The sequence below is a fragment of the Mustela putorius genome, unplaced genomic scaffold (assembly GCF_011764305.1).
Source record: "Mustela putorius furo isolate JIRA1106 unplaced genomic scaffold, ASM1176430v1.1 tig00003983_pilon_pilon_pilon, whole genome shotgun sequence".
NCBI classification, from domain to species: Eukaryota; Metazoa; Chordata; class Mammalia; order Carnivora; family Mustelidae; genus Mustela; species Mustela putorius.
The window spans coordinates 7,879,940-7,903,516 of record NW_025422123.1 but is presented as its reverse complement, the minus strand read 5'-3'; the positions used below and the strand labels follow the sequence as shown (position 1 = coordinate 7,903,516).

At 50.8% G+C, this 23,577-nt stretch overlaps 2 protein-coding genes across 6 annotated transcripts; one reads left to right on the top strand and one right to left on the bottom strand.

Annotated features, from left to right (window-relative positions):
* Positions 1-993: 993 nt before the first annotated feature.
* On the bottom strand, positions 994-4,538 carry TSPO2 (translocator protein 2). 3 transcript variants are annotated; one of them, XM_004739974.3, is made up of 4 exons: positions 3,930-4,535; positions 2,569-2,761; positions 2,059-2,200; positions 996-1,812 (listed from the first exon to the last, which is right to left on the bottom strand). In XM_004739974.3, exons 2-4 carry the CDS (start codon positions 2,739-2,741, stop codon positions 1,612-1,614), a joined length of 516 nt encoding a protein of 171 aa, XP_004740031.1. In that variant the 5' UTR covers positions 2,742-2,761; positions 3,930-4,535; the 3' UTR covers positions 996-1,611. The 3 variants fall into 3 exon arrangements, with proteins under 3 accessions (XP_004740032.1, XP_004740031.1, XP_004740029.1); XM_004739972.3 differs by having other exon boundaries at positions 3,916-4,533; XM_004739975.3 differs by lacking the exon at positions 2,569-2,761 and having other exon boundaries at positions 994-1,812; positions 3,916-4,538.
* Positions 4,539-5,818: 1,280 nt separating this feature from the next.
* Positions 5,819-18,715, top strand: UNC5CL (unc-5 family C-terminal like). Of its 3 annotated transcripts, XM_004739976.3 has the most exons (10): positions 5,819-6,178; positions 8,536-8,661; positions 9,936-10,381; positions 10,887-11,187; positions 11,887-12,149; positions 12,805-12,906; positions 13,180-13,247; positions 14,112-14,212; positions 14,365-14,478; positions 15,936-18,715. In XM_004739976.3, exons 2-10 carry the CDS (start codon positions 8,627-8,629, stop codon positions 16,156-16,158), a joined length of 1,653 nt encoding a protein of 550 aa, XP_004740033.1. In that variant the 5' UTR covers positions 5,819-6,178; positions 8,536-8,626; the 3' UTR covers positions 16,159-18,715. The 3 variants fall into 3 exon arrangements, with proteins under 3 accessions (XP_004740033.1, XP_004740035.1, XP_012918040.1); XM_004739978.3 differs by lacking the exon at positions 8,536-8,661 and having other exon boundaries at positions 5,820-6,178; XM_013062586.2 differs by lacking the exon at positions 8,536-8,661 and having other exon boundaries at positions 5,820-6,183.
* The last annotated feature ends 4,862 nt before the right edge of the window (positions 18,716-23,577 follow it).

Here is a 23,577-nt window from a genome sequence, read left to right as displayed (position 1 = left end):
CGAGCTGAAGGCAGAGGCTTTAACCCACTGAGCCACCCAGGCGCCCCCAGAGTCCTTCTTTCTTGTCCTCCTTTGGTGAGCTCCAGAAAGAACCAGTCTCCTTGAATGATGATCTCCTTCTGGCTTCTCCCCTGTTTGGTCCTTGGCCCCCACCTGAGAGGTCAGAGCTGGTTTTTCAGCCAGAACTCAGCTCACAAGAAGTACAGGTTGTGGAAGTGAAAAGAGCCCCGAAAGACCAGCCATACCTGGAGCTCCCAAATTTTAGTGAGAGCTCACACAAGTGCTGGGAGCTTGTTCAATCCAAAGATGCCTGGAGTCCACCCCAAAAGTTCTGATTCTTAGGTCACAGGTGGGGTCTAAGGAACATGCGTTTGTAATAAGCTCCCCAGTGACTCTGTGGGCAGTGGTTCCCAGCTGACCTGCTGGAGGCCCTGGGGGGTTGTAAGAACACTGATGCCCAACTCCATCCCTAGAGAGTGGTCAATATTTTTAAAAGCTCCTAGGCAGGGTGTCTGGGCCTTCTAGCGGACCTTGTTTGGGATCTGGGGGTGGGCAGCCCCAGGGGCAGTCACTGCTACCCTTGCTATCACCAGGGCCTTGAAACAAGAGGAGAAGAAAACAATAGGAGAGAAGAAACTGAAATAAAGAAGCCAATGAGAAGATGTAGAAAGAGAGAAGTCTGAAATCACTTAGCACTGAGGTGTTCATCTCCTTTTCTCAATGTTTTCTCTTATTGTAATAGTCCTTAATGGATTTAAAATAATTAATAATAAAAAAGAATATGAAAACAAAAATTAAAAATGGGCTATAATCCTCTTTATCAGTGATAATCTCATAAGGTCTTAATATGACATATAGAAAGTACATGAGAATAATATATTGTATAACCATAGTATAATATTATTATAACTATAATATATTATGGTGTATATTATACACATTATATTATTGTTACTAATATATATTAATTAAAATCAATGAGATAACATTAAACTACTCTAAAATAAAATATTATATAAACCTGACATGTAATTTGCATCTTTTTTTTTAACCTTATCTACTTTTGTGTTTTGCTTTTATACCGCTTTTCAAAATGACTTTGTGTTCCAGGTAACTGAAATCTGAGTCCTAAATATCTCGGCCCTATCGGGAGGGCGTGGAAGTGGAGCGGAGAAGGTACGCCCACCCTCCCCTTACTGTGCACTTGCCTTCCTGCGAGCATTGACCTACACGGACTCCCACACATGCGCAGACGCGTCTACCCCTGCAACGCTGCTCTCGACTTCATCTTCCCAGATACGCACTTCGCAGCATACCCTCCAATTTTGTAAAGGATTTTATTAATGGGTATTTCTAAATTACCTTATTAATACAGAATTAGTTAATTTATATTAAGTATAAAATAAGTTTCCCCTCTCCCGTTTCTGAAATGGAAAGGAAATTGACACCAGGGGACCCAGGACAGTGACCACCCTAGGCTGAGTCATCTTCAGGGATTAAACAATCCTGACCCCCCTTCCCTCCCTTCCTCCTTCAAATAGCCCCACAACCCTGCCTGCGTTCTCTTCTACCCTACCTAGCCATCCTCCCTCCACTCCTGTCCCTGGTGCCTCAGTCGTTCTTCTCCCCCATGGGCTGAGGCTGATGGTCTGGACAGAGGCTGTCCCTCCACAGGCGGTAGGCGATGGAAGCGGTCACAGTGAGCCAGGCCAGGTAAGGCAGCAGGAGCAGGGCGGCCAGCTTGTTGATGGGGTGCCAGATCAGCGCTGTACTCACCGCCAGTCCATAGAGCAGCAGCAGGTGCAGCAGGGCCTGGATGGGGGAGGGGTCGGGATGCAGGGCAGTCAGGTAGGTCGCTCTGAGCACTGAGCCCTCCGCCTTTCTCCAGCACGCTGGACCCAGTGAGCCAAGTTGCTGAGGTCTGGGCACTCAACCAGAGCTCAGAGAAGTCTGCCCACCCGTTAACCTGCTTGCACTCAATTGGTCTACTGTGTTATCTGCTCTGGGGGCCACGGGTGTTCTCACCTGTTCCTATACTACTTCCACTGCATTCCTTACCAGACCATGGGTGTGGGCTCCGAAAAAGAGAATCAGGGCAGCCCAGCTAACAGCGAGCTTCACAGCATAGAGGCCGAGAGGCAGGGCCAGGGGCCGCCCAAAGCCCCCTCCCAGGTCCTTCCACACCAGGTAGGAGGCATAGCTGTGGAGAGATGGTGGCAGAACACTCAGAAGGAGGGAGGACTCTTGGTTACCAAAAGGAAGCCCTGTGGGCTGAAGTGGGAGCAGGCATGTCTAAGCATCCCTTGAGGGCGGGCAGGAGGTGGTGGGAGGAGCCGGGGGCAAGCAAGGTGAGGTGGGGGAGGCCATGGGGAAACTCGGAGAGGGGGAGGAACTAGGCTGTATGGAGTCTGGAGTCCTAGGCTGGCACAGAGGGGACCCCCCGCCCCCCAAGAGGCAGGATGGCATCCGTCCCTGTGAAGGCCAGAATGCAGTAGTAGTTCAGGGGTGCAGGGCCTCGTTCCCATCCTCCCAGGTATCAGGGCCAAGGCAGGAGAAATGGGTGCTCACCCCATGACAAAGTAGATGGTTATCCACCCTGCCAGCAAGACTCTGTGAGGCGGGCACCAGGGCGGTTTCTTTGGGCTACCGTCCCAACCAGACGTCTGATGACGGGTGAGCAGCCAGAGCAGGACAGGCCCCAGGTGGGGAAGGGCCAAAAAGATGGCACCGTGAGGCTGCATTCCCCTCACAGAGGCAAAATCTAGGAAGGCAGACAACATGCTGCTGGTGGGCCTCCCTCCTAGTCCTTTCCCCACGCCTGTCTCCACCTGCTACCCGACACTGTACTGTGGCCTGAGCCCCTCCTGGGAGGTCTGGTAAGAGATGCCATTCTCCCCACCTTGGCCCAGCTCCCATCCTGCGCTAGCCAGCCCATACTGCCTTGCTCTTTCTCTGGCACTCAGAAGATACTGTCCGGTATTGATAACTACTTCTGAGTGCAAGGCTCCTTCCCTCTCATGTGTATCTGACTCCTAGAGTTCAGGTCCAGGTATGACGGTCTTTTCTGCCTCCCATAGTGGCTGGCAGGTACATAGCAGGCTCTTGACAGGGACGCTGCCTTATGCTGAACTCAGCCAAGCTGATATAACCTGCCTGGAAGGACTAGAGAGGCAGGATCCAGAGATTCTCTGAGGGTCTTTTCTAGTCAGAAATGGGGCAGCCCACGGGCCCCCAGGCTTATCTCCATACACCAGACTGGCAGACCCAAGAGGCCCACAGCAGCCTGAGCTGCTGCCCTATTTGAACTTAGCCGAATGACACTGAGTTCCTTTCTCTGAAACATTAGGTCTCACCTGTCCCTCAGGGGCTGGCAAGGTCCCTCTTCCACCTCTCCACTTCCAGAGGGACTGAGCCCATGACACAAGTGCTCAGTTTTCTTGTGGCCTGACTTCTCAAGGAAGCAACTGCCTGGTCTTTGATTAAGAATCTGCCACATCCATTTGCATGTGGAACAAGACACAGACCCCCCTCCAGCCAAGGCTCCCCACCCCCCACATGGTATCATTCTCATTTGCACATGGTACTTCAGCCCCCTCCCATGACTGCCGGGACTGCAAGGAAGACAGAGGTGGTGATTCTCAGTGTCCTGGAGTGACTGTCTACTTCATCTTTTCCTGTCCAGGGCCCCTGTCCACGTCCTGGAGGTTCCACGGACAGGGCTCCCTGGCCTGCCTGTCCTTGTGTCTCTCTACTTCTCTGCCTCTCACTGGCCATTCGCTCATCTCCTGCCTTCTTGTCCCTCTTTCTGTTTTTATGCCCAGTGTTGTAGGCTCCTCCCGCACCCACACCCTATTTTCTCCTGTTTTCCACACTCTTGCTGTTGCCTCCTTATTCCCAGGCCTGCGTTCCCCTTACCTCAAGCAGCATACCTCCCAGGACGAATCCCCGACGATATCCGTTTTGTGCAAAGCAGAAGAGGGTGGGGGACCAGGAGAAGGGCGGAGTGAGGCTCCCATCTGGCCTGTCTTTCTCCAATGACAAGGGGGTGGCACTGGCATGTCTCCATGGCCATGAAGGGTTCCTTTTAGGAGAGGTCCCCTGGTTTGTTGGTCCTGGCCTCTGGAGGACTTCGGCACTGTGAGAGCCTGATCCCCTGGGCTGGCTCAGCCCCAGGCCACAAGCCTACCGAAGCTGGTGGCCTCCACATCCCGTGAACTGGCTTTTGTCCACGGGGGTGGTGGGGACCCTCAGATTTCCCCAGGATCTTCCTGTAACAGGGGTTACCTCCCACGTGAAGCAAGTGCCAGCAGCTTGGAAATGAGTTCATGATACATGGACGCAGCCTCTTGTTATAGCCCAGTTGGCATGCTCCTTCCCGGCTTGGAACTCGAGCTTGACAGATTTTCACAAACCCCTATAACTTCATGACTCAGAGGAGAAAGCAGCCTCCTGTGTGACTCATACAGAGCCTTGTCCAGCAAAGACTAACACCCGCCTTTTCTGTCCCTATAAAAGTTCTGAACAGGGGCACCTGGGTGGCTCAGTGGGTTGAGCCTCTGCCTTCTGCTCAGGTCATGAACTCAGGGTCCTGGGATTGAGTCCCGCATTGGGCTCTCTGCTCAGCAGGGAGCCTGCTTCCTCCTCTCTCTCTGCCTGCTGCTCTGCCTACTTGTGATCTCTCTTTTCTCTCTTAAATCTTAAGAAAAATGTCTAAAATCTTTAAAAAACCCAACAAACTTCTGAAGATCTCTCCCTTGCTCGTCCTTTACTCTTGAGGTCCCCTTCCCAGGCTGATGGCTCTCCATCATTCCTTTGCCCCATCTCTCCACTTCGGGGACTTAGCTAGCCCTGGGAGGTGTTTATCCCATCCTTTGGCTTCTACCCTGGGGAAGGCAGCAGAGGAGAGGAGGTTGCAGTCAGGGACAAGAGGCTGAGCAATCATTAACTGAGATGAAAGCAGGGGCTTTACTTATGTTCTACGAGATGATTGATACCTGGGGGTCTGGGGAGTTCACCTTGGTCCTCGACAGCAGGAGGCCAGCCCACGGGGCCCGCCGTGACAACAGTTACCACTTAACTGGGCATCTACTTTGTGGCGAGCATTTTACAGTTATTAGCTCAATAATGACCATGCTTAGCCCTCATGCAGTAGATCATATTATCTGCATTTGTCAGACAAGGGAAAGGAGGCTCAGAGGGGTCGAGTAACTTGCCTAAGCGTACGCAGCCAATAGATGAGTCGCGTGTGTTCAGTGTCCGTAGTCTGGGGCCAGAACACATCCTCTTTTCTCTGAGTGGGTCCACGCATTCATTCAACAAGTCTTTATTCAATACCTGCTATGGACCAGGCTGTATCAGGAGCTAAGAGTACAGCAGCAAACAGCTGGGAAAATCCATCTTCACGGGGATCTTTCATTCCACTGGCACTATCTTTCTGAGGCAGAATTTCTATGAAAGGACTCGGGCTGGCAAACAGCCCAAAGTCTGCTCTCCCCCAAGTTCAGGGCTCCTGCCAACGCTGCTGCACACTGCACACGGGCAGGAAGCTGATAGGGGAACACCCCAAGGCTGCCAACACCTTGTGAGTCATTAACCCTCTCAGTGCCTCCTCTCATCTCTGTGCAGGAGAGGGTGCAACTAGACATGGTCTAAGCTCCTGGACCAGCTGCACTGGCATCAGCTGGGAGCTTCTTAGAGATGCAGAATCTCAGGCCCCAGCTCAGACATATGTGGGATCAGAACCCCCCTTTTCACCCTGTCCCTCGTGTGTTTTGTGTGCATGCTGCTGTTGAGAAGCTCCTGTCAGGGTTCCCTCCTCTTACCTTCTGCCCTTTCCCTAGCCTCTGGTGGGAGCAGCCACTCACCAGCAGAGGGCACTGTAGGGAGGGGGTTTTCTCTTTCTTTGTCCCCTCCCTTGCAGACTCAGACTGACTTCTGGGATCCTCAGCTACTCCTCCAGGAGCTCAGCTGGACTTTGCCAATAGATAGGGACAGACTCCCTCACCCCTCTTTAGGGCTCTGGGAGGCAAGTCATTGCCGGGAAGCTCTGGGCCACTCCTGCCCGGATTCCCCGCCCACCTCTCCTTGTCTGCTGGCCTGGTGACCTGGTCTGGCTGATTTCCCAGAGAAGGAATTACTGTTCCTGGGCAAGCCAACAGCCTCTGGGAGCACCTACACGGTAAGGTGAGCCCCCCCTGGGGCAGCCGGGGCTACCTGGGGCTCAATAAGGCCAGCTTAGCCAGAGTGTGGCGAGCCTCTGCTAGAGGAGAAGAGGGCAGGGGCAAGTGCTCAGTGGGCGTGAGGATCTGGGAGCCTGTTGTATGCACTATGGAAATGTGGACTATGCTGATGAACGCTGCCCACGGCAGGCTTGGACTCATCCGTCTGGTACTTTTTATGTGTTTCAGTAATGAGCTAGCAGGGTTTGAGTAGGCATGGTAAGAACCAGTGATGGGGGACAAGGGTTGAGAGCTACCTCAAAGGACATGAGCAGAGTGTTACAGCAGGAATCCAGATCTTTGTGCTGGAGGAGGCAACTTCTGAGGGACAAGTGATGTCAGCATTCTAAAGCACTGTTGTCTTGGGGACCTGCTACCCGTGATAATCTGGGGTCATGGGCAAGGCAGACTGAAGCCATGGGTAGTAAGGAGGCAGGCATGGGTTTGAGAAGGTCTAGGCTACAGTTATCTGGTTGGCCTGCTGTAGATTCAGGACCCTTCCTCCTCCTAGAGTTAAGGGGAGGATGGAGTGAGGGCCAAGCAGCTTGGAGATCTCTCAGCCTGGGAGAAAGGGGGCCGAGCTTGGGGAGAGTTAATGAATGGGCTGCCCATGAGAGGCCCCTTGGGGCCTTGGGGAGTAATATGCCAACTGTTTCAGGTTGGGAGGCTGGGCAGGCAGACTCTGCTGCGCCATCCAATGGGGTGGAGGGGATTTGGACTCTGGTCTTTGGAGGCCCCAGGAAGGTTGTTGCTCCAGAAACAGCGAAGTCCCTCCTTTCTTTCATGTTAACTAGCCACCGGTGCCTTTGTGGGCAAGGGGAGGGGGTTGTCCCGCACCGTGGAACCAAGACCCTTTTGGGTCTTTCCATTTATTTTTACTTTATTTTTGTTTCTTTCTCTTCCAACTTCACTTCCTCTAGAAGTGGAAAGGAAGAAAGACCCAGGGGGGAACAGGGGGCAGGGAGAGAAAGATAGTGTTTCTGAAACACAGTCATCATCTCTGTTCATCCTTCCCTCTGCCTTCAGTTGTAGCTTAATAATCTCCCATACGCCTCCATGGTGAGGAGAAAACTTGGCTTCCTTATCTGGGAAACGGAGGTAAAATTAACACCCAGCTCACAAGGCTACTATGAGAATCAAATGAGATGGGCCACATAGAGTGCTCCAACACAGTGGCATGGGGTAGAGCTCCATGAATGATAACCAGTATTACTGCAGTTATAATTCCAATTATTTTTCATGTTGGAGGACCTTTTGGAATGGCTACAGCGTGGAGGGGAACTGGCTGCTCCATCCCCCTTTTCCACCAGATGTGGGGCCTTGCCAACTCACCCACTTCACTCATGTGCCCTGCAAGGGGCTTTGGCTGAAGCAGGCTGCTACAGTGTGTCTGCAGGGCTGCACTGAAAGGCAAAGGGAGCAATGTCAAAACTTCCTTCCTGTCTCTATTTTCAGTGGGGACAGGGTAAGGGTGGGGGGAATAGATCCTGCCACAGTCCTTAATCCTGATGCTACAGAGGAGTTTCTGCCCCTTTCTGGGAAGACCCAAGGAAAGGGGCTTGGGTTTCGTGGGCCCTAAGGAAGGAAGGAAGGAAGGAAAAAGGTGGGCATGGAAGGACCTGGAAGCTTGAGGAGAGGCCTCAGCTCCCGGTTGGGGTGTGAGCGAAGGGAGTGGGGAGGAACGGATGCCAGAAGCCTCTCTCTAGTGCAGATCCCAGTGAATTAACCATGGGGATCTCCAGGATTTTGAAAGAGGCTATGATGCCACCCAGAACTCGGTTACAGAGCAAATGAATCATATTCTCTCAGGTGCTTCCTGAGACATCATCTTTATCCCACAGTTCGAGGTACACAGCTGGTGCTCAGGAAATGTGACAGTATAGAGTCAAGGGTCCTTCTGCAAGGTGGGATGGCCATGGAGAGAAACTTGGGAGGGGTGAGCGTGTCAAGGGCTGGTGAACCACAGGGAGGCGCTGTAGAGCGGGAGGGGGTCCAGGTGGGTAGGTAAAGCAGATGGGGAGAACAGCTGGAGCAAAGGCCAGCGGCTGGAATTAGGCGGGTGTGAGGACCCCAGCTTGGCCCGAGTGAGGGTGTTGGAGATTCAGGGAGGATGAGGGCGGTAGGCTCTAGAGGGCCGCAGGAAGGTCTGGCAACCATATGGGAAAGCTGCTGGAAGAGCGAGGTTCCCCAGTCTGAGGACCCCGCTGGTAACCAGGTAGGCAGGCAGTGGGCACCTGCTTTTGCCCAGCCTCACTGGAGAAAACTTTGGTTTTCTTTCTCATTTTGCTTCCATGTTTAAGTGTGTTACTCTTTCTAGTTCACAGGTTCCTGTGAGCTACCTTCTGACCTTTCTGGCAATAGGTGGGGCCTAAAGAAACAGGGCTTTATCATCGGCAAATGCTTTCCCCATGATCTCATGCCATCCTCACAATCACCTTGAGCGGTAATTATTGTTTAACTTTTGGTAGCGTTTTAAAAGAATTACAAAGTTAATATAAAATATGTGCCTGGGCTGAAAAAATTCAAATTCAGGAAAAAGAGTTTAAGAAAATTGAAAGTCCTAGTTCACACCTTCCACCCTCTCAATTTCCTGTCTGTTTCAGTAGTGACTGGTGGGAATAGCATGGGGTGAGTCCTCTCAGACCTGCATTGCTCCAGACAGGAATCACTAGTAGGTCCCAACTGCCATGCGCTGTGAGTGTAAAATACACACGGACTTCAAAGGCTTAGTGGGAAAACAGAATGTAAAATATCTCAGTAATTTTACATTGATTTCCTCCCAAGTGAAATTTTGAATATATTGGGTTAGGTACATAAAATATATTATTAAAATTAATTCCTCCTATTTCTTTTGGCCTTTTTATTATGGCCACTAGAATTTTAAAATTGCATTTGTGGCTTACATTTTATATATGTTATATATAATAAATATATATTTACATATGTATAAAATATGTATTACACATAAACATATATATTTAAAGATTTATATATGGAAGGTTATATATATATATGTGTCTGTATACATATATATATATGTAAATGTTTTATTTATTTTAGAGAAAGAGTGATGGGGGAAGGAGCAGAGGGAGAGGCAGAGAATCCCAAGCAGACTCTCTATTGAGCATGGAGCCAACCCAGGGCTCGATTTTGTGGCCCATGAGATCATGACCTGATCCAAAATCATAAGCATCCTGGATGCTTAACTGATTGAGCCACCTGGGCACCCCAACTTACATTATATTTTTACGGCATAGTACTGTTCCAGAACTTTCTCTGTGGTTGGCATGTATACACCTGTAAATATGTATCTATACTTGTCTACAGTTCTGCTATGTAATGGGGTTGGAGGATGTCTAGTTCTCTGTAACTTGCTATTCCACTTAAAGATTTTTCTGTGAAGATCAAGAGTGGTATTCCGACAGATGCAGAAACTGAGGGACAGTAAGCAATAGGACACATTTTCTCAGCCAGTGGCCAAGGTGGCACTTGAATTTACATCCTCCTCACGGGAGTTAAATGTGATATACTAGGCCATGGGGAGCCATGGCAGGTTCTTGAGTCAGACAGAGATAGGGGAAGTTTTGTTAAAGGTATTAATCGAGGATGCACTGGAATGAAGACAATTGGCTCCTTCAGTGCAGCCGGCTGGAAGCTAAGTCTTGGCCTCCAGGACATTGAAAAGGCTTACCTGGCACGGCCTCTTTCCTCCTCCAGGTCCTTGGCCTTGGCTGGCCCAGGGGTGCAGGGGAACTGGCAGCATCAAGGGACCACGCGGATGTGCTCTGATGAGAGTGCCTTCCAACCGGCCCACTTCCTACTGCTGGTGGGTGTCCCGGTGGCGAGTGCCCTCCTTCTGGTCCAGTGCCTTCGATGGCACTGTCCTCGCTGGCTGCTGGGGGCCTGCTGGAAGCTGGATAGCCAAGAGGAGCCAGTAGCCCATCCCACTCCCCTACCGGAAAATGAGTCCTCAAGGCAGTGTGCACCGGCCACACTGCCGGAGATGGCCGCCTTCTACCAGGAACTGCACACACCCACTCAAGGCCAGACCATCATCCGTCAGCTGATGCACAAGTTGTTGGTGTTCTCAGCTCGAGAGGTGGATCACCGTGGTGGCTGCCTGATGCTCCAGGATATGGGCATCTCTCTGCTCATCCCACCAGGTAACAGCACCTTCTCCCTTCTCAGCCTGGAGTTGTTCCTTGTGTGTTGTACAAGGGTGTCGTGCCTCAGGGAGCATCATTCGTAGACATCTCCATAATCTTGAAAAGTATGTATATTTTTATGACTTCATTGACTCCAAAGATGGATAGATTGCATATTTTTATGACAACTCCCTGACAGGAAATCAAGTGCCAGGTGGAAATGAACAGTGTGTTATGACAATTCTCAGTTATGGAAAGTGTCTGGAGCAAGAGCACCTCTTGCAAATTCCCACTAGTCCCGTAAGGGCTAGTGGTGGCCCAGGAGTGAAGGGGGGATGACCTGCTCAGGATTACGCCACAAGCCAGCTCAGTCTTTCTCTCCCTGCACACTGCCTCCCCATGTGCCCTGCTAGGCAATCTCTCTTCTGGGCTCCTGTCCCACCTCCCCTCCCACTGTGGCCTGGCCTCTGTGGGGTTGGGTGAGCCTGCCCGCCTGGCCCATCTCAACTCTTGTTCTCCCCAGGAGCTGTGGCTGTGGGCCGCCAGGAGAGGGTGTCCCTGATCCTGGTGTGGGACTTGCTGGATGCCCCATCACTGTCCCGAGCCCAGGGGCTGGTGAGCCCTGTGGTGGCGTGTGGCCCCCATGGGGCCTCCTTCCTGAAGCCCTGCACCCTCACATTCAAGCACTGTGCCCAGGAGCCCAGCCATGCTCGTACCTACAGCAGCAACACAACTCTGCTCGATGCCAAGGCCTGGAGACCCCTGGGGCGGCCTGGGGCCCACACCTCCAGGGACGAGTGTCGTATCCAGCTCTCCCACTTCAGGTAGGCCCATCGGCCCAGTCTTCCTGCCCGTTGTCTCGGCTGGCCTCATCCTCCACTTTCTGTATGGAACTGCCCCTTGATCTCTCCCAGACGGCCTGCAAATCCCTTCACTCTCCGTGGCCCTTCCTGTTCCCTCTGTCCTAGTGTGTAGGACAGCTTGTCCCACTCCAGCCCTGTCTAGGACTGTGTCCCCTGCGCCCCGCTCTCTGCCCGTCTACACCTACCACCCCAGTCCTCCATCTAGAAGGGTCTGTCCCATCCCTACCTTTGTCTCTCTAAACTTGTCTGTGTCTACCCTGTGCCCCTGTTCAGGACCGTCTAGGGCTAGGGCAGACTGTCCTCTCCAGTTCTCAAAGACCCCCTCCCATCTCATGTCTGCCCTTAGCTCTGTCTTTCCAGGATCTTAGGTACTTCTGTCTCTCTTTCCCCCTGAGCACAACAGGGCCAGCCGTGTGTAGGACCCCGCTGAATCACAGTGGCCCTGAGCCCACCTTTCCTCCCTCCCACGATGGAGGAGTCTTGCTGGCCCTTCCTCCACTCTGTGATGGTCACTTCAACGTGACTCACATTTCGTCCCCCTACCTGCCTGACTGCCCCTCACTTCCCCCCTTGACTGCGCTCCTTGGCTCCTAGTGCTTTAGGAGCCAGCTGGCAGGTGCATGGGGCTCCCAGCTCCCCGGTCCCCATCTTTCCCTGCAGTCTCTACACCTGTGTGCTGGAGGTGCCTGCGGGCCGGGACGCCCGCAAATGGCTGCAGCTGGCTATCTTCTGCTCACCGCTGGCACCAGGGCAGTCCCACCTGCAGCTGCGCATCTACTTTCTCAACAACACACCCTGCGCCCTGCAGTGGGCCGTGACCAATGAGCAGCCCCATGGGGGGCGCCTGCGTGGGCCCTGCCAGCTCTTCGACTTCACAGGGGCCCGCGGGGACCAGTGCCTGAAGCTCACGTACATCTCTGAGGGTGAGTGAGATGGGGGCCTGGGTTGCAGGGGCCCCACTAGAGGGAGGGGGTCTGGGCTTCCCCTGGGTAGAAATCTGGGAACCTCAAGTTTCTTTTGGCTTCCAAAAGAAGGGGTTCCAAGGGGATCTCTGGCTTCTTTTGGCTGCCTGCGGGAGCCCCGGGCTCTGTCCACTTCCTTCCTCTGTGGTCCATTTGGTCCTGGCCCCTCCGTGGGAGGACAGGATGATGCAGGGGCAAGGGAAGGGGAGGCTTTTATTGCCTCCCCTGGCTGGGGCTAGTTCTGAGGAGGGCTCCCAGTCTTCTCTGTCCCCCCTTCCTTTGTGGCACAGGCTGCTGCACTTGCGCACAGGTCCGAGGACATCTGTGTGGTTCACGGACAGAGCTCAGATGCATGGCTGCTTCTGCGGGTTGTGGATGGGAGGTGGGAGGCCTGTGTGCTGTGTGTGTGGGAGATGTGTGGTAGTAAGAGAAGGCTGCTCACAGAGTCCCTGTCCAGGCCCCGAGGATTCAAATCCACTCGAGACACCTTCGTGCTTTTGCTCCCACCTCATGCCTCCCCACTGTACCCTGCATGGCACCTGCCGCAGAGTAGATGTCCTCAAACACTCGTGGAAGACCCCACTTTCTGAGGCCCTCCACTCTGCCTCCTCTCCAGGTTGGGAGAATGTGGATGAGAGCAGTTGCCAGCTGGTTCCCCATCTCCACATCTGGCATGGAAAGTGCCCCTTCCGTTCCTTCTGCTTCCGGAGAAAAGCAGGTAGTCCAGAAGACCCGGTCCACCTCCTCCCCTCTCCTTCTTCCCAAGCCTCCACCTCCCCCCCACCCCCTGTAGCTCCTCATTTGGTCAGCCATGCATGCACACCTTCTCTAAAAGGCGAGGAGCCACAACTGATCTTTGTAGAGAGCAAGACAGAGCATCTTGCTCAGTGCCTTCAGATTTTGAAAGCCTGTCTGTGGAGTCCCTTTCACTTCTCCTGCTCCCTATGTCAGGCTTTGCCCTTGCTGACCTGCCATGTCCTCTCCTCTGTAGCCAATGAGAATGATGACTGCTCCACACTTACCAGTGAGATCATCGTCACCATGCACACTTTCCAGGATGTGAGTTGGAGCTGAGGGGCAAAGCAAGGGCAAGGTTTGGGGGAGCCCTGGGCAAAGTGGGTGAGGAGTCTGGTGCCCAGTAAGTCTGGCCTTAATCACATAATCAAGCAGGTGGATGGCATTCTTTTAGGGGCTGAGACCACCTGGCCTTCAAGTTGCCCTCCATCCCTGACTCTCTCTTGTCTATCCACGGATGAATCCAGTAGGAGGGTAAAAGAACCAAACCCTCGATTAAGCCCACTTCTTAGCCCAGAGGAACTTGAGCATCAGAGAAAAGTGGTTTCTTTCTAGGCTGACTGTCTGCACCTGAGAGATGATATTGTGTATCTTCAGTGTGGAGAGCGACTGGGGAGGGGGGAGCTTGAGTAGGTGGGATGAGAGTCCCCCCCCCCCCGACTCTCCCGAGGGGGAAGAGCTGAAGACATCAGTGTTGAGAGTCTTTGGGGAGCCGTGGTGGCGCCTCAGTGGAGAGTAGGCCAGTACCGTTCAGGTTGTCACCTGCAAGGGGGGACCAAGGGATGGAGGGAAGGAGGCACATGCCTGAGTTCAGTGTCCCGACCTTTGATTGACTTTTCCCTGCCCTGTGACCTCACCAAGACTTCTGATCTCTTAGGCTGCGCCCTCTTTGGCTTCATATCTCAAAGAGCTCAATAGACAAACTTAAAGCTGGAAGTTCTGGGGTCAGAGGAGCAGAGGGGAAGCGACGCTAGGTGGGGCAGTTGTATCTTCTGGTAGAGTAGCTCTTGGTAGAGTAGCTCTGGGTGACAGGCTGAGGATCTGAGGAATGGAGGCAGGTTCCCCAGTTTCTTGCTCAGGGCAAGTCTCACGATCCCTAAGTGTGTTCCTGATCCTCTGCTGGCTTAGGGCTTGGAGACCAAGTACATGGAAATCCTCAGATTCCAGGCATCAGAGGAAGAGTCCTGGGCGGCTCCACCCCCTGTCTCTCAACCACCCCCGTGCAACAGGTGAGGTGGGGTTGCTTGGGCTACTGGTGGCGGGATGTTTGGGATTCTCTCCCCTATCCCTGGCTCCTGCAGGGCATGTACACCATTTGGGATGTGTGTGGAACAGACTGGGTTTCTCTGATCCTCTGAGAACCCAACTTCTCCCACCCCAGGCTGCCCCCAGAACTCTTTGAGCAACTGCAGATGTTGTTGGAACCGAACAGCATCACGGGCAATGACTGGCGTCGGCTGGCCTCCCACCTGGGGCTCTGTGGCATGAAAATCCGGTAAGAGGGACGAGGTCGGCAGTTGGGAGAGGGGGTGGACTGGGGTGGTGGGCTCCCGGGACACCTTGAGGACTGCAGCACAGTCAGTCAGAGAATGGCTATTCCCTATCTTGTTTCCCACAATAGAGCAGCTCTTTTTGTTTATTACCATTTTCTCAGTATCTAGAATGATGCCTGGCTCATGAGTAGGTGCTCAATAAATATTTAAAAAATGAATCAATTAACTTATAAGTCATTGGGTACATACTAAGTGCTTGGCATGCTGTGCCCTGAAGGGTAGAACGCAGACTATAAGATAATGTATACAAAGCATGTAGTTGAGTGCCTGGCCTATGTTAATTCAGTAAATGTTAGTAATAATGCAGGCAATAGAACCATGGTCTCTGTCAACAGCAATCAGTAGGAGAACAATTCTGAACTAAGCTCCGGAACCCAGACTATGAGTGCAGTGGTCAGGAAGGACTTCACCCAGGAGATGGGACTAAAGCTGGACCCAGCTGAAAGCAGAGTGGATTTAAAAATCACCTGTTTGCTAAACATTTATCAAGTACCCACGTTTATCAAGTGTCCTGGAAAACTATGCTCAGCATTGGAATACAAGGTGAATGAGACCTGGTTCCAGCATCCAGGAACTCACACCTTAGTAAGAGGTACAGAGAGCCTAAACAATAAAGGCAGGGTTTCTTGTACATATTTGTGTATTGTATATATCCACTGCTGCATAGCAAGTTGAGAACAGAGACACAACAGCTAAAGCAAGAAGCACGAAGATGTGGGGTCGCTCAGACCAAAAGTCTGAACTGGAGGGTGCAGGGGGTCTCCACCTAGGAGGTGGGAATTAGGGCTTTAGGGAGGAGGTGGTAGGGAAGGGGGGAGCTGCCCCTCTGCTGGGAGGGAGTAGCACACCTGGTTGTGGGTGTGGTGTGCAAAGTGGGAAAGGAATAGGCTCAGAGCAGGAAGGTTTGGGATTGGGATTGGGAGAAAAGGTCAGGAAAAAACAGCAACACCAAGTTGTAGATAAGTTGAGGGTCTGGAGTATGGGCTTGGCTAGTACTGGAAAGAGACTCTGGAATGTTTTTGAAGAGGGAAGGGTCCTGGCGAAGCCATGGTTTAGAACAACTGTTTCCTCACGGGTGGGCATGATGTGGTGGCCTGGGGGAGAAGGAGGAGGAGGCGAGAGTGTGTCTGGGGTGGGGGACGTGGAGAAAGCAGTTAAGATCATGGGAGATGGAAGCAATCCTAGAGGCCCTCTTGCCCAAGCACTGGGTGAAGGAGGAAGAAACCGGGGTCTAGAGAGAGAAGTAGGCTTTGAGCCAGCATAATCTCAGGTCTCCAGGCCCCGGCCCCATCCACCACCCCAGTCCCCTGAAGGCAGGTTAAGAGCAGGACAAGGGCCGGAGCAGGGGGATGGGGTAGATCCGGCCACAGCGCGCCCACCAAGCCTGTATCCCGGCCAGATTCCTGTCCTGCCAGCGCAGCCCCGCCGCAGCCATCCTGGAGCTATTCGAGGAACAGAACGGCAGCCTGCAGGAGCTGCACTACCTCATGACCATCATGGAGCGGCTGGACTGCGCCTCGGCCATCCAGAACTACCTGAGCGGGACGCACAGCGGTAGCCCGGCGCCCGTCCGCGGGGGCGCCCAGGAGAACCAGGGCCTGGAGCTGGACGAGAAGCTCTGAGCGCTCCCAGGCGGCGGGGCGGGCCGCAGTCCGCAGCACTCTGGGCCACCGGGGGGGGGGGGCTGACATTGAGGAAGAATGCAGCAGGTGCGCCTGGTCCTGCCCTTCCATCTCATCAGAACCCTGCGACAGTGCCTGGGGCCACCGCGAAGCCCGGGTGTTGTTCATTGCCCGACTCCTCCACAATTGCGACCCGCTTGGTTCTGCGAACAGGTCCCATCCTGGCCGGCAGGGGGCGCAGGAGCCCAGCGGATGGTCAGGCTTGCCTGGCCTCCGGGAAACTCCTTGACCAGTGGACTGGGAGACTGCTCTGTTGGCACTCCTTGCGGACTGGCCAGTCCACTGGGATTCACTGAGCGCTTCGTGACACCCAGCATCGGAGTGGGTATCACGGGGAATCCTGGGGTAGAGGAGATGGGGCTTGGAGCTTGACAAACATGCAGTCTCTTTTGGGAGTCAAGATGCACCCACGGGCTGAGGGTCAACGCCAAAAGGGCAGTGCCCTGTGGTTAGGACATGTGGGCATGGGATGAACAGACGTGTTTTAGGAGCTGAGAGGGGAGGCAGCATAGTGTGGGCTGGAGCAGTGAGAAGGCTTCATGGAGGATGCTGGAGAGACAGTAGGGACAGTAAGGGGTGGTTCAGCCATCTTTGGGTGAGGCCAGAAGGGGATGGTGGCTGGACTTACAGTAGAAGCCAGAAGTGAGCATGGGTGCTGAGGTATTAAGGAGCTGCCTAGTGGGTGTGATGGGAGGGGAGGACCAGGGTTCAAGGTCAGCCGTGCCTGGCTGTCCACCCCTCTCCTTTGTCTTCCTTTGACTCTGCCTTCCCACCCTTGCCTCGTCTTCCTCTCTCTCTGCTATTATTTCCATCATAAAACATCAAAATGGAAAAGAAACTTCAAGATGAACGCTCATGCCCAATATTTTTAACTGGAACTGTGTGAGTTTTCAGTCTCTCTGTCTTCATTTTGCTGCCACCATTTCGTGCAGCCTCTGCATCCCTGAATCTGTCTCCCCGTTACTCTCCGTCTTAGCATCTTCCCGACCCTGCAGAGTCACTGTGCCTGCCTTTGAGGGTTTCCTTTACTCCGTGAACACCCCCGTCCTTCCCCTCAGGCAGCTTTAAACCAGTGTTATGTATCAAAAGCAATGAAAAGACCCTGGGCTACCCTATGAATAAGGGGAGAGGATTTTACCCCATGAATCAAGATCCAGTTTAGGGTCAGGAAATAAACAATGGGGATTAAAGAATACACCATTCAGTCAGTGAATATTTATTTACCCCCTACTACGTGTTAGACTCTGTATAAGAAAGAGATTAGTGGGCTGGGGCCTGGGAAGAGAATAAAGGATTTGACTCAGTGCTAGTAATACTTTTGTTTGCAAGCAGGTGTTGTTAATTTTTTTAAGGGCAGGCAAACAATCTCTTTGGCAACACTAATGCTTTGCTTTTGTATTTAATTAAAAGATATGAAAGCTTTTTCTATTGTAAACAATATTGTATAATAAAATATGAAAATTACCTTTCTTCGTTATTAACTGTATTTTGCTCAAATTGATAAATTTGGATATGGGCATGAATGGTTTTATTTGGTCAAATTATAGTGACGGGGGCTGGTTGGAAGGAAGCGTTTTGTAGATTGTGCTTCCAGAATGAAAACTGTCTGGGTTCAGAGTGGTAAATTAGGGAGGTTCACTTCCCATTCTGTTAGGAGTGAGCCTTCAGAGTGGGGCCTTCTACCTCCTCCCTCTTCCATTGTGTCCCACCCTCCTGGTTGGTGCCTTGGCTTTCCTTGCTTCCTTGGCTCAGAATAGGGCTGCTGAGAGCATCTTCCTCTCCGGGAGTCCAAGTCTCTTCCTTGCTCTTCATACCAGCCCAAGGCATCTTTATTTCCTGTTCCTCCCTACCCTGGAATGAATTATTTTAGGAGTTTCAGGTCTTCTGGAATTGTGCATTGAAGTCACAGGGGTTTCTATGCTGGGACGGAATGCCTTCTGGCCCCCACTCGAATTCCTTAGAATGGGCTCCCAGTGCCTGGAAATCGATGCTTGGAAGTCTCATAGATAGGTGGCAGGCTGCCCCATCTCCGGAGGATGGATCCTTCTTTTCTTAAATCACACCTGCTTGGCATGTATTTGCCAGCACCCAAAGTCAAGGGCTGGAGTGTTGGGGGGGTGGTGTTAGGAGACTTAGCACTCAGCCCTGTCTCTAGTGCTAATTAACACAGCTCTCACCTCCTGGCTCCAAACTCTTCATTCTTGGATGAAGTAACTTTACCTTTGGCCCTTTTCCTGGTAGGCCACCTGCCTGGTTCCTAAAACACTAAACTTGGGACTTCAGCTCTCACATATGTTGTAGAGCCCTCCTAAACTTCTTTGTGTGGGGTTTAGAGCTGGCAGAGGAATAAGCAGGAAGCATTGGCCTAGGTCTGTAGGCTTAGAGGCTCCAGTATTCAGAAGTAACCTGTGTCTTCAGCACCCCATCTACCTGCTGAGTGACACTCACACCAATGTATGGATTCATGGTGTCCAACAGAAATAAAAGGAAAGCCATATATTTGATTCTGTGTTTTCTAATAATCATACATGCAAAAAATGTAAAAAGGAACAGGTGAAATCAGTGTTACTATATTTTGTTTACCCTAGTATGCCCAGAATATTATAATTTACCCATGTAATGAATATAAAAATATTAATGACATACTTTACATTATTTTTTCATAAAGTATTTGAACTCTGGTACATAGTTTACAATTACAGCATTATCTCGATTTGTATTGAACATGTGCTAAATTTTTGTTGGAAATATTTGATCAATATTTAGTTTCATAAAATTTACAACTGAAAAAGTATACTTTTGTAACAAGCTAAACAAGCTAAAAGTTTTCCAAGAATGAAATTAGGTATAAATTTTAAAATTTAAAAGAAAAAAGAAAAGAAAAAAAGAAAAAATTTAAAAATGAAAAAAAAAAGTTTAAAAAAACTTAACTGACTGAGCCACCCAGACGCCCCTGAATTTTCATTTTATTTTATTGGATTAAATCAATTAAATAAAATGAAAATTCAGGGGCGTCTGGGTGGCTCAGTCAGTTAAGTGTCTGGCTCTTGATTTTGGCTCAGGTCATGATCTCAGGGTCTTGGGATGGAGCCCTGCATGCTTGACATTCACTTGACTCTCCCTCGTGACACTCCCTCCCTCTCTCATGCACACTCTCTCTCTCCTTCTCTAAATAAATAAGTGAATAAATAAAATCCTAAAAAAAATTGGGGCACCTGGTGTAATGCCAACTGAATATTACCCCCACCTTAAAAGACCACCAGAGACGTGAGTCAAAGCCAAGCAGCAAGGGTCGTTTATTGCAGGTTTGAACCTGGACCTCTGCGCCCCTCGGTTTCGGGTGGGGCTGAGCTGATTGATTAACAGTTTGAACGGGCATACTTGGCATCAGTGGATTGGGTCAGGGGACCCCGCGCGAAAGCAGACAAAGCGAAGCAGAACTGGCCGGTTAGCCCACGCATGCGAAAAAAGCACTATCAGGATATTGAAGGCCTGGTTACTATCAAGTAAAGACAATTGGGAGTCTCCTGGTGGAATGTTACATTCCTGCTATCAAGCATCCTTGTTAATGAGATTTAGGTTTAGAAGAAATTTAACTTTATTTACTTTTCCTTCTACTTCCGCCTCCTTCGGTTTTTCATGGAGGGGAGGGTGACATTAGGGCTACTGATAAGGTAAATTCTTTGTTGTAAATCTCAAGGACATTTGCAAACCAAGGGAGACTCCTACCTTGCAGGACTGTGATCTCTGCAAGTTAACTATTTATCGTTTTATGGCAGTCAGGGGTGCCAGAGGAATGCTACACATATGGAGGGGAGCGGGTGACGGGGGGGGGGGGGGGGGGGCGGTGCAAGGCGCCAGCTTTTGCTTTGTCCTCAGCCAGCCTCCTGCTCCTTCACTGGGTGCCTCAGTGGGTTAAAGCCTCTGCCTTTGGCTCAGGTCATGATCCCGGGGTCCTGGGATCGAGCTCCTGCATCGGGCTCTCTGCTCAGCAGGGAGCCTGCTTCCCTCCCTCTCTCTCTGCCTGCCTGACTACTTGTAATCTCTGTCAAATAAATAAATAAAATCTTTTAAAAAAATCTTAAAGAAATTGAAAATGAAATAAGAATACTGTTCCTTAGTTGCACTAACCACATTTCAGGTGGTCAGTAGTTAGCTGTGCCTACTGGATACCGAAATGAATAGCACAGGTCCAGATTATGGATCCACGTGGGCATAACTTTGGTGTGTACCTAACCATTCACTCATTCATCAAACATTTACTGAATACCTGTCCTCCCCAAAATGTTGCTTATAAAAATTCAATGAAGAAGAAAACTCTTGTTCTCTAGGAGCTCCTGGGATGGGGGGAGTCAGAGAAAAAGGGCACCTTTCCCCCGCCCTCCTCCCTGTGTGCACCTGACTCAAGAAAGAAGTGGGGGATAAAGCCTAGGTAGGGTTTGCGGCAGACTCCTTCTATAGCGTGGTGGAGAGGCCATGGGTTCAGAGTCAGGTGTCCCTGGCTCACCCAGCACATCAGGTGGGTTCTCCATTGCTAGCAACAGGATCCACTCTGGCAGAGGACTGTGGACAGGGATTTAGTCTTGAAGGATAAACAATCATTTGGAGGGCTGAGAAATAGGATTGAGGTAAAGTTTCCAGGAACAGTACCCTAAACTGTGGTGTAGAATGAGCCCAAGGGGGAAACCAGGGTTGCCATGGCTGGTACACATGCTGAGCACTGTGTAGCAGGAACCCAGCATGAGGTCGCAGCCACTTCTGCCAGCATCACTGTCTCTTCTCATTGGAAAGAAGCCCTTACCACCACCTTGAAGGCTGAGGTTCTGTGGCCCTTCATGTCAGCACACATGGAAGCTCCTTGCGCTACCTCCTTCTTCACGCCACCCATTTCTGAATCAGATCTCAAGTGGGGACATCAGATGGTCAGAGTTTAGATAACTTCCTGAATCCTACCTGCAAAGGAATCTGAAAATTTGAATTCTGACTTTAATATTGGAGAGGTAGTGAAAGACACCCCCCCCCCCCGTCGTTAACTAATTAACTGCTCTTTTGTTGTGTAAGAGTACCCCTCCTCCCCTTGCAATGAAAAGACCTTTCCCCCAGGGTTGAATTCAATGTAACTGCTCTTTTGCCTTTCTGTAACCGCTTGGCTTTTAGGTCACGCAGGCAAGGGGGCTGCATAGTCACATAGACAGGATGTCTTTCTGCTGAGTAATAAGGTCAAACTTCCCCTCTTTGTTTCCCCTTCCCGCCTTTCTCTTCCCGCGAGGGGGTCTTCCAAAGCCAATCCGCTAACACCAAGTATGCCTTTTTTCAAATGTTCAAATTGTCAGCCAATCGGCCCCGTCCCATCTGGGACTTGTATGTACCTGTCTATAAAAATCCTGCACCACCCCAGCCAGGTGTGCTCAGCTAGCAGGAGCTGCTGACCCCCCGCAGGCGCGCGCTGACCACCCGCAGGCGCCTGCGTAACAATAAAGAACCTCTTGCTGTTTGCATCCTGTGGCAGTGTTGAATTCTTGGGTAAGGGGATCCGCGGGTCTTTCAGTAGGACTCAGTGCAAGCAAATACACCCAGATATGGGAAAAAGCTACTCAAAAGTCTGGACAGCCATGAATACAACAGACGTCCACTATGGTGCAGTTAATGCTATGGTTCCAGGCAGCAAACTCTCTTCCCAAGAAAAGTCACGCTCTCAGCAGTTTCCTGTGTGCGTCCATTGACCTTCAGAACCTTCTCAATAAAGCATGACTTCACACATCCCTTAGGATGGCTTTCACGCCCAAATCTGATTCTGTGGTCTAGGATCAGGCCTTGACATGTTTCGTGAGTATGAAGCAAGAGATCACTGACAGTTCTCAACTGATTTATTCAGTCCCTTCTACAGCCCCACATGCCATCCTGTGCCGCAGGGGCTGAAAACTGAACCAGCCATTTCCGAGACCCCCTTGGCAGATGGAGGTCCCGGTATGTTTGGGTTCTGCCACTCAGCTGAACTCATGTAGGACTTTGATTTGGCATTGAATGAATGTTAGGAGTTGAGCAGGACACAAGGCTATTGGTTGCTCTGAGGAGCTGAGGTGGCCCCGGACCCACCAGCTGGGGCAGCTGCTCCTGATCCAGTAGCTTCCTCAGTGGCCTGGTTCCGGGATGTTGTAGGGAGTCAGTACTGCAGGTCCTACTTACAGTCTGTTCCTTCGGCTCTTCCAATGACTATCTAGCCTCATAATATATCATTTTGTGCTTAAACTCACTAGACAGAGACTCTATCATGTACAACTAAGATCCCTAACTAATGTGCCAATGAGTCTTTCTCTGGAAAGGCTTTCCTTCATTCTGTGATCATACCCTTCCTCTTTGCTGGTGTCAAAGGATCTATTCTCTCCCGAGAGAACAGTAATGGAGAGGACAGTTTTATTAAAATGTCTTTTGTTGATTTTAACCTTCTCAATTTAAAAAACAAAACAAAAAAAATTTATTGGTCTTCAAAATCCAAAAGCCTTGAAATACTCTTTTATAAGAACTGTCATCCTTATTCACCCTTTTTAAAGCCTTACACACGTATGTTTATTTATCTACTTAGCACAGATTTGACTAGTTATTATGTGCTTTGAATCATGGTGGTCCCTCATTTATTTTCTTATCTGTAAGTAATCTTCCTCATGTTGGCCTTATTCTAGCCTATGCTAAGTTTTTGTTGGTAGAGATGTTATGGCTCCTGGCCAACAAAAAGCTAACATCAATACTAGCCAGTTAGAGTCATAATGTCATAAAAACATGAGCCTGAGGACAGGAATATGCTGTAAATTAGCTATCAACCAGGTGGGAATAGATTTGTTTTCCTCACAGACTAGGAAAAATGCAATCATAAAATTGAGAATAGTATTTAGGATATGCTGAAGTGAGTAAAGATGGGACTGTAGAAAATTTCCTTAGTGGAGTAGAGAGTAGGGATGGGGATAGGGAAGGGCCTGACACCTGATCCATGGAGGGACTGGCCATTCTGTCCCTGGGAATCTCACAAAACATAAGGAGAGTGTGTGACAGAGAAAGGGACCCACTGATAACCTTGGTTGTTTGGGAAATCTACTAGGAAAATCTTTATATCTTGCTCGTGGCCTTTGTATACCTACCCATGGGGCTTCCCCCAAATTGACTTTTTGAGCTATGGCTGAAGAGACCATCTGTGGCTAGGTGGCAGAAGTGGACTATTTTCAGTCATAAGAACTGAGCTCTTGGAAAGCTTCAATTTCTGGTAGATCTCCTTCTTTATGTGTCTGTGCCTTTCTGCCTATGACCACCACCTTCTTTCTGGGCCAAACTGGTCAGGTATGATTCAGATATAGTCCCCCTTGAAAG